Source organism: Thermobia domestica, chromosome 9 (genome assembly GCF_964235325.1).
Source record: "Thermobia domestica chromosome 9, izTheDome1.hap1.1, whole genome shotgun sequence".
Lineage (NCBI taxonomy): Eukaryota > Metazoa > Arthropoda > Insecta > Zygentoma > Lepismatidae > Thermobia > Thermobia domestica.
The window spans coordinates 15634968-15648245 of record NC_137462.1 but is presented as its reverse complement, the minus strand read 5'-3'; the positions used below and the strand labels follow the sequence as shown (position 1 = coordinate 15648245).

The 13278-nt window shown below is 31.6% G+C and overlaps 1 protein-coding gene across 1 annotated transcript; it reads left to right on the top strand.

The window, feature by feature from the left end:
- Positions 1-490: 490 nt before the first annotated feature.
- On the top strand, positions 491-12604 carry LOC145693906 (uncharacterized). Its single transcript, XM_081770071.1, has 5 exons — positions 491-680; positions 4131-4319; positions 7489-7533; positions 11003-11190; positions 12485-12604. The coding sequence occupies exons 1-4, from the start codon at positions 518-520 to the stop codon at positions 11179-11181; spliced, it is 576 nt and encodes a 191-aa protein (XP_081626197.1). The 5' UTR covers positions 491-517; the 3' UTR covers positions 11182-11190; positions 12485-12604.
- The last annotated feature ends 674 nt before the right edge of the window (positions 12605-13278 follow it).

The following is a 13278-nucleotide window of genomic DNA, read 5'->3' as shown; positions in this document are numbered from 1 at the left end:
ATGAATAGTTTCAAACAAATTTGAAAGCTATCAATCCATGTTTTGAAGAGATTGAATTTACTTTTCGGCGGATAGATCACCTTCATTATGATTACGTTTCGAACGAATTTAAGTGAATAGCTTTTGTTGCTCTGGCAAGAAATTACTATAGTCTATCAAGGAGATGACATCAATATAATCGACAAACACTGCAAGTTTAGTATATTACTGAGGCATAGGCGTGATTCTAAACTTAAGCCATCAATTTAAAGTTTTCTTAAAAAATCTATGAGCAAACGTACCGACATTTTTATAGACGGCCATTCCGATGAAAAAGATTTTTTATTTTTTGTTCACTACATAACGCAAAACCTTTTCCCACTTTCTAAAACGTATCCTTCGTCCATCCTAGATATAGATTGTCACGTTTATATACTCACATATAATTCGCAGTCCTTTCTCGCCGATCCATGTGTAAAAGTCAGGGCGCTCATTCTGTAATTAGCTTACATTTATTTCTGAAATTGAATAGTGCATTATGAATTTTTTATCAGCACATATTAAAGTTCTGTTTCGTTGTATCACTCTTGTGTGTATATTTGAGGTTCCAACTCAAGTAAATGCTGAGCGCTTCTTGAGATATGTTACTGAACCCTACCTTCTTGCAGGTACTTACTCCTATCAACCGCATCATCCTATACGTAAGTAAATTACGTTAACATTTATAAAATTAATAGGTTGCAGCAATTCATTCTTATAGCTATACAAGAAACTATAGCATTCTATTTAAAATATATATATCCAATACAATAATTATCAATTTAATGATTCTTATTAAACTAGTATACTTTCTTATTAACTTCTTCAATTAATGTATTATTTCCGGTAATACATTTTATAAAATTGTTAAATTATCGACTGGCGTTCCTTGAAATTCATGTGTCCGAAATTATGAAGATTGATGGGTTTTAGTCTCTATTTTCTAGTATCCGGAAAGAGTATATCAGTGATTATAGTAAAGTATTACTATCTATGGAACCTAATACAAAACCAATATACATAATCATAGTATAATTCTGTTCAGACTTTAATTAATACAGCAAAGCAGGAGATAAAGATAAATATATACCCGGATTATAAACCAAAGTATATAAAATAATTTTTAAGTATATACTTTCTTGATACAACTTTGCACTTCAATATGCCACATGAAGCATCGAGTGTATACATATATTGCGAATTATTTTCAAAGTGGTTTAATCTATTAATCGAAATAATATTAATTTCTGTACTTTCTTATGGATGAGCACGATTAATTTCGTAAGTAATTTTCTTTATCTGATAATGTATATGTTATCTTACTTGTAAATGATAAACTTTGCTTTGCTAAATATTATCTTTAGTGTATCACCGAGTATCTGGGACAATTCAGTAAATGTTGCTCACAAAATATCGTCATTAAAGGTCTAGTTTATTAACGTCTGTATCTCTTAGATTATTGTTTAGAGACTATGCAAAAATTTCAGAAATGTCGATAGGATCTTACATACTATACATGTAGTATGAAAAGGAAAAATAAGTTAAAGTTAGATTTGGAAGAAATTAAATCAAACACGTAATACAATTTATGTTAATTGACAAGGATTATTCTCTGTTAAAAATGATTGACACAATAGAAATTAATATCAACTTAACTAATATATTTAACAAAGCTGTTATAAGACGATATTTCGTCCAGATTTAGTTTTCCAATGACTGTTGTACTGCAGTAGGTTCATCTTATAATGATAGCATGATCTGCTGCATTACAACAATCATGGTCTTAGGATGATCTTAGGACGAACGAAATTAATATTAATTGAAAGGATGCACACAAATTATTTAGAGTTATTATTCAATGTCACGAATAATGTCTATTAAGTACTGCTTCAAAACAATAACCTATACCACTTCTCATAATATGAGATTTACAACGTTCAATAAACAGCGAATAACTTACTTGTCCTACTTTGCATACAAACTTTGAAATTCTCATAACTTATTATTTTTAAGAGAAAATATATACACTCATGTCCAACATTATTGTCGCATGTCTATGAATACGTAACTAAATAACTAACAAACTTTATGACTTACGGAAGGCGGAGATTCAATGCCGAATCCACAAAAGCTCACCACAGACTTCTATCCTTAGCCACTTGGATTCAGTTTTCTACTTTGTATTTCTGTTTCTGCGAGATCCATCTTAATATTATCCTCCCATATGTGCCCAGATCTTTTTCATGATCGTTTTCCGGTTCGTGTTCCAGTTCAGATTTTGAAAGTGTTCCTACTTTCTTCCATCCTGTCTACATGGCCTGCCCACCTCACCGTCCTAGATTTGATGACCCTAAAAATGTTGAGTAAACCGTATAAATTATGTACTTCCTTAGTATGAAGTTTCCGTCATTCCCGTTTCTCTTGGGTCCAAATATTCATCTCATGATGTTGGTTTCAAATAATTTCAATCTATGTTCTTCGTTCCGACTAATCGACCATGTTTCGCAACCCTTTTATACTTATATAATTTGTTAACGAATTCTCCGTCTATTTCTTGTAATGTCTGTATAATTGACAAAGACAAGTATGTGGCAAATTTCATTTAAAAAAAAATAAACATTAACAATAGAACGAAAATGAAAACTTCTTGTCCATTTAGCAGAAGCATAATGCTTATTTCATGATTTAATATTTTAAAGGTTAAGTAACTACAACGTTCCAACGAAATTTGAAGAGTAGAATTTCATGAAGATTTGTTTGTTTTTTTATTAGAAATGTCAAAGCTATCGTAAGTGAAGGAAAATAGTTGTTTTGAGGATTTAGTCAGTGTATTTTAGGGCCAGAGTTTTTCTTTTAAGTTTAAAGGATTCAATGAATTGTTCTGTGAGAGTATATAGCATCGAATTAGTTATCCATGATTGAAACATGAGTACTTGTTAAACGCTCAGAACAATTTTTCTTCACGATTTCTTCAAGAATCCATGACTCAATAGACGAACTTAATTGTCGACCAAGAGCTTGATATCATAGTGAAGTGAGTCGACTCAGGAAGCATCTGTTTGTATATATAATGCGATTGTTTTCGAGAAACAATAGAACACAAAGTACTACTTGACTGTTAAAATATCATTTTCTTAAATCTATTAAGTTGCCTAGTTTTTGTACGTTTAGAAAGTAATTTGGAATGTATAACCTTCAGTTCCTAGGACATGAACGTATAAACCTGGATCTGCAAGCATACAGTTCATTGTATGAAATCTAAACATGAATACTACAATTTTCTATGATAACTTACAAACGTTTCCCCCTGTTTCTTTTTCTACGTGCTTGGAAATCAAGAAAAGTGTCCCAACGATTTAGGTAAAACAAATAATGGAACTCCTCTCTTTATAATAAAAAACTGAATATCATTAACAACGCAATAATACATAATAAGATATCTTTAATTGAAAATCTAGAATTAAAAATTCACTCTTGGAGGATGATTGTTTGGGGAAATTTTCAAAAGAATAACAGTCCTTAGTGTATGATTCATAAATAAAGATGGTATTGCAAACAGAAGTGTGTAAGTTATTCTGTAGATATAATTAGTGGAAGCTTAATCGCGGAAGAGTTTTCTTTTAGAATTTTCCCGAAGCGACTCTTCAGTAATCGCAACAACAAGACAGACGTTAGTGAAGAAACATGAGAGATACACCTCAGTTCACTCTTCTGCAGGCATTCTGCACATTTTCCATGAATATTACATTTAATCAATGTTATAAATAACTGTAGAATACGTGTTTAGCACACAGTTTAAGAGTCACACATTACGCATAAAAAACAAATTTGTAACCGTTGATTTGTTGTAATAGCTTCCTATCCAATTATGAAAGGATGATAATCTAGTATACGTGATATAAATATCATATAAATGCCCTTTCGAGTACATTAATGTATCATGTTAAAATATGCAATATATATAAATGTGTTTCTATTAATAAATGTGTACTTTAGTAATATTTTATATTATATAAATTTAGAATAAGTAATATTAAATATAAATTGCGGTTGCATGAAATACACTTGTAAAATTAGCACTAAATATTGGGCATACTATTTATTCCGATCAGATTGCCCAACCGACATAGAAGAATGGAGATTTAGACTAAAAGGTTGTGAACCAAGATGTCTTGATAATGAAGAACCATGTCCGGGTGAAGAACACAAATATTGGAATTGTGAATGTCCCTCTGGCTATATAAGGAAGAACAAGGGTGGTAACTGCATTACACATCAAGATTGCAAAATTGCAAGAATTTGTAAGTTCTTTGATTACTTTATTACTTTTGTTCTTAACATTATATTATGTTTCAATATACTTTATTTTTTCAATTAAAAATAATTTTTGTGCCTGAATTTCTCTATCTGTGACCCTGTGTTGAATGTAAAGAAAACATGTAGAGCATTCCTTTAATCAATTAATATATGTATACATACTGATTCGTTGAGAAACCGATTAAAAATCTGCATCCTTCAAATGAGCTCACTTCCATTAAACACATTTTATGATTAAAATTTTAAATATAAATTACTTAAATATAAATTACATACAAATGTTAAATATAAATTATTAAACAGACTAGGTATACTATTTAAAGGGAAGGTATTAAACAAACTTAGGTAACTTTTAAGACAGTACGAGGAAGTCGTTCCCTCATAAATCACAACCTGCTTAACGAATTCAACTTATGGTTTCCATATTTAAAATTCTGATTAATAATAGCACAAAATGAAAATTATAAACTTATTTCTTTGGTTCACTATCCGAATAAGTAATAAAATTCAAAATTCTTTATTAAAATGTTTGGATCATTCCAGAGATTGTAATTATAAGCTCTTCGGTTATTATAAAAATCACATTCAAATTTGTAACTGAAAGTCATAAGGGAATGCAGTTTAGCATTAACATCTCGAAGTTCTTTCTTAAATGTAAAATTCTCGTGATTTAAAAATTCGATATTTAGGAAATATACATGATTTGCATAATGATTCATTCGTTTCGAGAATGCTATATATTCAAAAGTATTACACGCACATACGTCAAAAATATATTAAACGCACTACGAGCTGACCAAGTTTGTGCTCTGTGGAAGCATGGCTGCATTATCTTTCCTATCGGGAGTGGCAATGTGCACTGTGGCAGTCGGGCCGTACGAGGTTAATATAGTGACTGAAGTTTGCTATAAATGTAAGGAATAAACTCGATAAATGTAACAGTAGTACTAAACGCATGCGATTGTAACAAGATGTCGATTTCTGCCGCTATTTAGATGACACAACTACCTTGCTTTGCGAGAAATTGTCATGTTGATTACTCGCTCGCAACAACGATCAGAACTGACCACTAATGACGTACGACCTTACAAACTGTCATAGCTTTATTTCTTGGTTACTGAAATCATGCTTTACCCAAACGAATACAGGCCAATGAAATAACTTACAGAGAAAATTGAACATACAACTACGCAACCCACATAAGGATGTGAGTGACAAGGATATATTGAATTTCATCGAAAGAATGTGTTGCGGCAGAGCCAGTAGTGAAAGACATTCACAGAGATACGTTTTAATCCCAACATTTACTTTATATATTAATGTAAATATTTTGCAACAATTACTAAGATATAGAGCACTTTTGGGAGTATATCAAATCCATCGTTCTTGTTGGGACAAGCTTTAAAAAAATGTCGCTTTAAAAAAATAACCAATTTATGTTTTTGGCCAAGAATGTAGTAGACAGGGGAAATTTACAGTATTTCAGTTAAAAGGATAATATTTATTCTCAATTCGATCTTCTTGATGGCACATAATGTTACCAGTCTTAGAATAACTTTTCCTGCATTCTTTCCAGTTATTTATTGCAGGATTGCCAGTTCTAAGCAGAAAAAAGTCGGAAACTTGCAGAAAGGGAATTTTTCGTGCAATATTTCAGTACATAAAATCCCTCACCCCAGTACAGACTACTGAAATGATATTTACATTGTCTGGATGTATTGTCCTATAGTTCTGTTCGGCATACGGAAGTCAATATTACATTTTTAAATGTACATGCTGTAAAGGTAGGGAAAATTTCGGCATTTCGGTAGAAGGGATAATATTTTTTCACAGTTCTGCTCGCTTCGATCGTGACAACATTTGCAGAAAACATTCCCAATATTCACAGGTTACTTTTCAAATATGAATTATAATTTTACTATTGCAGGATTCCCAGTAAAAAATTTAAAAAATCGGAATTTCCTCTGAAGAAGGGATATTTTCGAATATATGGGTATATAATTTTCCAACGGTACCGGTTACCGGAATGATTGTAAATGTTTGAGAACGTACTCTCATCGGCGAATAGAAAGAGGTATAACACATTCCGGAACGATAAATAGGAACGTAATTATACGTTCCTGAGTAAAACCTAACAAACTAAATGTGAAAGGCATGAATTTTTTAAAGTTAATTCCCCATTTACTGGCAACCCTTAGCTACCAGCTAATTTTAAGTGTTATATTCGTGTTCAGCGCCTCGAAATCTATAAAGATTGACTACTTTCGTTTTTGTAAAAACTCTACTGTAGACTAGTGTAATTAATTAAATATTGTGTTACAAATTTCTCCCATACGAGAGCTAGTTTTCATGAATACGACAATGTGGGGGAGGTACAACGAAATAGATTATTTGGTTTGGCCTTTTGATGCCATGGAGTGTAGTGACTTTTCGAAATGCTTCAAATCTCTACTAGGCAAGAGGCTTTTCCACCTTGCTGAAATTATATGAATCCATTAAATTGGAGCTCCTTCGTGGCTAAGCGGTTATGATAGGCGGTTTCGGAGTGGAGGCCAAGGTTCAATTTCCGGACGGAGCTGAAGTGGTTCCGATTCCACTTTACCCTGTAGGTCAATGTCTAACATAGCTTCACTGGTAAAAGGAACGATAAACTCAAAATCAACACAATCAACTTAACAATCCCCTTAAGCTTGAGGCATCATTCACTTTATCTTTTCTATTGCTTCTTCTGATAAACAGAGCAGTATAGCATTTGGAATGACAAGCTTGATATCTATCTTGGAAGTTACTTAGTACTTACATTAAATCGATTTATTACTATGCTCTGTAAAGATATTCCCAATAAAAGGAAACCAAGAAAGTACATTACATGAACAGATGAGCAATTTTAATAGTTTCCCCGGCTGCAATAGCTTATTTGCTGACGGAATATGCTATAAAGCTAAGATTATGCATGTAGGTGAGTCATATTGACTTACCTAAAGATACTATTGTCTACAGTGTTCTATTAATATTTATATAGAGTATTAAATTATTTTTTTATTATATTCAATTTACATCATAACTTACCGTTTTTGATTTTTGCATTTAGTATTTACTTTATGTATCAATTTTATATTTGAGTTCTCAATAACTTCTCGTTCCTCTTTGCAGTAAATGATCCAACTATTGATCCGCATCCCAATACTCCGGATGATCGTAAGCAATATAATACAGTTATAGATAATTTAAGTTTTGTATGTGAAAATACAGTAGTTTCACTCTTTCTAAATGACCACAATGCATGTTTATTTCTTTACAAGAATATCTCAATACTAATTCTTCATTCTAGTAGAACTTGTAATGATTTATTTTCAATTTTATGAAAGTATAAGTTTGTGTGTTTGTGATTCTATCATACACATTCCACTCGAAATGTATTAGATAATTTGAATAGATATATATGTTAATAATGGATTAAATAAATGGGCTTTAAGCTTATAGTTCCTAACATTATGTATTCTAGTTTCTATACTAGTCCGTAACATTATGTACGTTCTTACTCCTTCACCGTTTGAAACAATTTCGTTTAATATTTCCATAACAATAACTTGTATACAATAGTAATTGAAATAAATGAAAGCTTCTTGTTTAATTTATGTAATTTTGATTAGATAGGCGAGTATACAGATTTAATAGCGCCAATTGTTTATAATATGATCCAATCAAGAAGCATATTTTAGGTGCTAATTTAAGTTAATTTACAGTGAAAGTGTAACATGATTTCCGTGTGTTATATTCCAGTTCTGTATATTGGTCCATATTGGATCCACAGGAGGAAATCGCGTTTTATGTTGCCTAGGGTTATGCACTTTTGTGTTTTCTTATGTATGCTAGGAGAGTGATGAACTTTTAGGGAGTGAAAATATGGGACGTTTCATAGAGGTTGTGCAAAGATGCAGTAGAACGAAAATACCAGTGTGGAATATCGTGATACTTGCTAATTTAAAGTTAATGTTTATACGTTAGACGAAAAAAAAATATGCTCTGGAAGGTAAATATCTCTAGTGTGAGAGTGTAATATACCATTTTAAATTATAACTCTATGCCACTAAAAATGAATGTGTTTGTTGCATATGTAGTCCGTCACCCACAGGTAATTCACGAATTAAAATACTCGGTCCATATTTGACATTACAGGCAATAATGGAATAACCATCGTAGTATTATAGTGAGTGAAAGAGCATCTATCCATGCAACACTTTCTGTTTTTAAAATTAACTACTGTACAGATGGGATAAAACGTGAAATGGTGCACATTTATCTTACATAGATGAAAATGTGTTTATGTTACAGTAGCTATTGCGATGGATATTATTATCATGACAATTTAGCTTAGTTTTTTTATTTTACTTCATTATATGCAAAAAAAATGATTGTGGAATTTATTAAGATCCTACATTACCCTTCTTTAACTTTAGAGAAAATCATCACACTTTAAGTTCATCTGGTAATTGTTACTGACTCTCCAGATTTCTCTCCAAATTAAACTTTACAGAGACACGTCCCTCCGTCTAGCGTAGTTTATCTGATAACTTTTTGAGTAAGTCATGAAGTTGTGTAAACAACAGATAGACAACACAACTGGGATCAAAAGCTCACTAAATTCACTAAAAACAATATTAGATTATTTATGGATGTACAAATTACGTATTTTACTATGAACCTGCAGTACTTAATGTGTTAATTTTGCATATTTTCAATTAAAATATTGCCTTTATATTTCCAAAAATCATTTAAAAAGGAGCTAGATTATTTTACATACGTTAATTGTCTTAACATAGCGTATTTTATGCACTTTATTTTTCTTTTCCTGCGCAATTCTACGCCTTCTGCAATTTGACAATTGGAACAAAACATGAGTAGCCTTATACCCTCCAATTCAGTGCTTATCGTATATGGTGTCCTTGATTCGGTCCACTGTGAGCTATACTTGCAAAGTAAACCTCTTTCCCTTGTTTCGATTCGTTACATATGCTGGAAATGAAAGCGTATGTAAAATTAAACAACCCAACCAAACTGTAGATGCAAAAAGCCAAAATATATGATAACTATGAATAAACATAGAGTCAATCATTCAGGTACAAAAAAAATGAAAGCCTTATCCTTAAAGAGAATACAGTACGCTTTTGATTTCCAATTAGAATGACTAGTGGTGACATTCGTTACAGTTTAGTAATACTAAGAGTATGGTAGCTGCGATAACGCGATTTGTTCCTTTGCAACTACTTTCTTTTCTTCTAACTTGCCTTCCTTTCCCATAGTGGACGATCAGTATAAGTACAATTTTATGTATTCTCCTTAAAGTGAGATTAATTATGTAGTTTACGTAGTTATCATAAAACCGAAATAATTGCAACCTTTTAATGTTACGCGCATGTTACAAATTCTTTCGATGTATTATCGATGTGCATACGATGTTAGTTAGTGCGTGTAGAAATGAACAAGAAAACACAATGTTTGATTTTAAGAAAGAAGGGGTTATGAAAGACAATTAGCTCCTTGAAGATACAGAAAGTTCTTTGCCTGAGACAGATTTCTTAAGCAGCTGAAAGATATAAGCAAGTAATAAAAAACAGCTGTAGAACAGAAGATTCAGCACCAGTTACTATGTTTGGTCTTCAAAGCAGGATCACGAAGATGCATCTGATTTGGAAACAATACATATAATTATATGTTGAGTTATAGATTTAAAAATTATGTTCTTCCCAAAAAAGAATACCAGAATAGTTATCAATTATTCTCTTGCATGTCACTCTATTAAAAATCATTTTGATTGCATGTTAATTAGTCGATTTTGAATTTAAGAGAAAAACTCATCATATCTTTACTGCAAGTAATGAATTGAAATTACTGACTATTTGGAAAATATTCTCCTAAGTACAATAGTGAACATTTAATCAACTAGAGAATATTCACACAATTATTTATGTTTATTTAATCATATTTCTATTTAAAGCAATTTACGTGTTCTGTGGAACCTACAGGATATATGATCCCCATAGATCAACATTTTTAGGGACAAAGTGGAGTAAATATATTTTCGAAGTAATCTATGATAAAATATTAGGTTAAATTTAAATAAGTTAAAAGACAAATGTAAATTGCTGAAGAGCATTCATATTGCAGCACCCACTATTTTGTTAGAAGCTATTCCAGCATTAAGAAACGCGATCCATTTAAACGGGATGTAAGCAATTGCACACTGAGAACCTTGAGAACTTTGTTTATTTTCTAAAGATATACTCTTTGTATATCATTAAATTTTGCAATGAAGGAAGAAATGCAAAAGTACATTCAACTAACTCTGCATATCTTTTAATTACTGCCAAAAATTGATACACCACATCCTACACCCATTTGGCTGTTAATTACAGCAAAGAATTAATTATATTGGATCTTAAGTATACACTTTGAACTGTAACTGTAATTAAATAATGACTAATAATCTAGCTGTTATCAGAAAGTCTGTTTGTCAAGTGTTTGATAACTATAATATTTATATACTTTGATACGCTATTACTATAACTTGGTAATGCATTCATTAAGTTTATTTGTATAAAAAGTATTTCTTAAAATCAATTCTCGTAACATATATCTAACACATTCTGTTTTGTGTCCACATAAGCGTGCCCGGAAAACGAAGAAAGAGTTCCCATTTTGTACAGCTGTGAAACAGCATGCATTGAAACAATCGTAAACTTAGTTTGCGATCCTCAGAGATATCCTTGTGTGTGTAGAGAAGGATATATAAGAGACAGAGAATTTGGAATGTGCATTCCTAATGGAGAATGTCCTGGCCTCTAAGTATTACAGGTAATGGATTATTAGCGATAATATATATCAAACGTAATGTACGGCAAACAGTACTCTTCTCTTGTAGTTCGTCATTTTCAGTACATATTCAAAGATTCAAAATAAAATAACTTTCGACACACTGAACTTTTGCATGTTTGGTGTAATTTAATAGCCTATATCATTCCGTATCGATTGATACACATATCAATGAACGATATGTTTTTAGTAGTCGACACATATGAAGGTGTAATTGAGTGTTAGTTATAATTTGGGTGTTTTTCAAGATTCAACGTATAGAAAGGAAGTAACGAAATAATAACAACAAAAATAAAATGTTGTAATATAAATGATACCTGAGTATGACGTAGAAATATTTAAATGTACATAATCATTTTCAAATGTAAACAATCTAGTATACATATGTTTGCTGGCTAAACATGTTTTAAATATTTTTAGAACTCAAATAACATAGTAACTATAACTACGGAATGTTTTGAGTATCAAGTATGCAAATTTATAAAATAGTATTTCTCTGTGTAAAACTAGTAATTATACAGGGTGTCCGAGAAGTCCTTCCCTGATTACAGAAATTGATAACTCAGGCTAGAAATAAGATAGAAATATGAAACTGGTGTTGAATTGTTTACAAACTATAAAATTTTTTGTCTGTGTTGGGTTTGTTCTGTTTTACCAAGTCTCATTTTTTTGTTTTAGGTTTGTGATGGGCGATGGATTGGTCGTGATGGACCAACAGTTTGGCCTCCACGCTCTCCTGACATAACCCCATTAGACTTCTTTTTATGGGGTTATGTCAAGGATGAGGTCTGCCGAACACGTTTACTAGATCTTGAAACCCTGCAGCAACGAATAAATACAGTCGTTGCATCGATCCCTCCAGTGATGTTGGCTAATGTGTGGATGGAAATTGAATATCGCCTAGATGTGCTACGTGCTACCAAGGGTGCTCATGTGGAAGTGTACTGATGTGACCAAAACTTTTATAGTTTGTAAACATTTATTTCTAGCCTGAGTTATCAATTTCTGTAATCAGGGAAGGACTTCTCGGACGCCCTGTATATTCCTTTCTTTATGCTGAAACAGAGTTAGCTTGACGTAATTTTTTCCATTGTTTACAATTATTAAAATGCCAAAAAGTTTCTTAGATTTCTTTTTTAATAAATTCCTATTCCACATTAAAAAATAATGTTACACATTCATTTACAAGCAAGTTTTAACCTTAGAATCAGGTTTTTGATATATATTTTGGATAGCCTAATCTGGTTTTAACATGTATATTTTCTTCTTGTTTTAGATATGTCATCAACAAGATCACTAGGTATGCCAACATGTGTTCCAAACGTCCGAAATATGCTTTAAAGCTTTCAAAAACATAGATAATATAAACTATAGAAATCCTTATACCAGATACAAGACTTAATATTTCTATTGTAACAATGTTCCGAAAAATAAAATATACCTCTGTTAAATATTTAGCTTGCATTCTTACATTAGTTATTTTATACATTTGAATGTATTATCTAATTTCCTGATTTAAAATACTCCTTCTGCAAATTGAATTAGATAAGAGTAAGCAATACACTAAGATTCTTCCTAGGAAGAATACCAAAATTAGTAGATTAATTCAGTTAACGAAAGTCTTGTCGTCCTCAATTTATGCTACAAAGAAGCACAGGTACTGAAAGAAAACGTAACTACCGCTATTAACTCGAAAACGCTCCAATAGGTTTACATGTATGTCGGAATTCAAGGATTTGTAACACACAACATTTTTCTATATATTTGCAAATTATTCTGAAGGTAAGATTGACTAGCCCATTTCCAAACGGGTCCTTGATCCAACATTTTCGAAATTCAGTTTTTGATAGCCTTGGGTTTCTCCCGTAAATCTGCAAAGGATTATATACTTGTTACTCGAATGAAACGCTTGTAATGTAACCAAATATAAATTAAACTTTGGTAAAATTCCAAAGGGACTCTTGTCAATTCACTATGGTGCGTTCTTTTACAGTTGTGCTGTAAAGAAGCGAAATGTCCTTTCCCCAGTGAACTATACCATGAAATGAATGTGTCCATTTCCAAAGTGTT

Bases quoted from the DNA above. Each gene is read 5' to 3' on its own strand.
- LOC145693906 (XM_081770071.1), top strand. From the start codon at position 518: ATGAATTTTTTATCAGCACATATTAAAGTTCTGTTTCGTTGTATCACT. The intron at 681-4,130 runs GTAAGTAAATTA...TATTCCGATCAG, and splicing joins TCAACCGCATCATCCTATAC to ATTGCCCAACCGACATAGAA. The intron at 7,534-11,002 runs GTAAGCAATATA...TGTCCACATAAG, and splicing joins TCCCAATACTCCGGATGATC to CGTGCCCGGAAAACGAAGAA.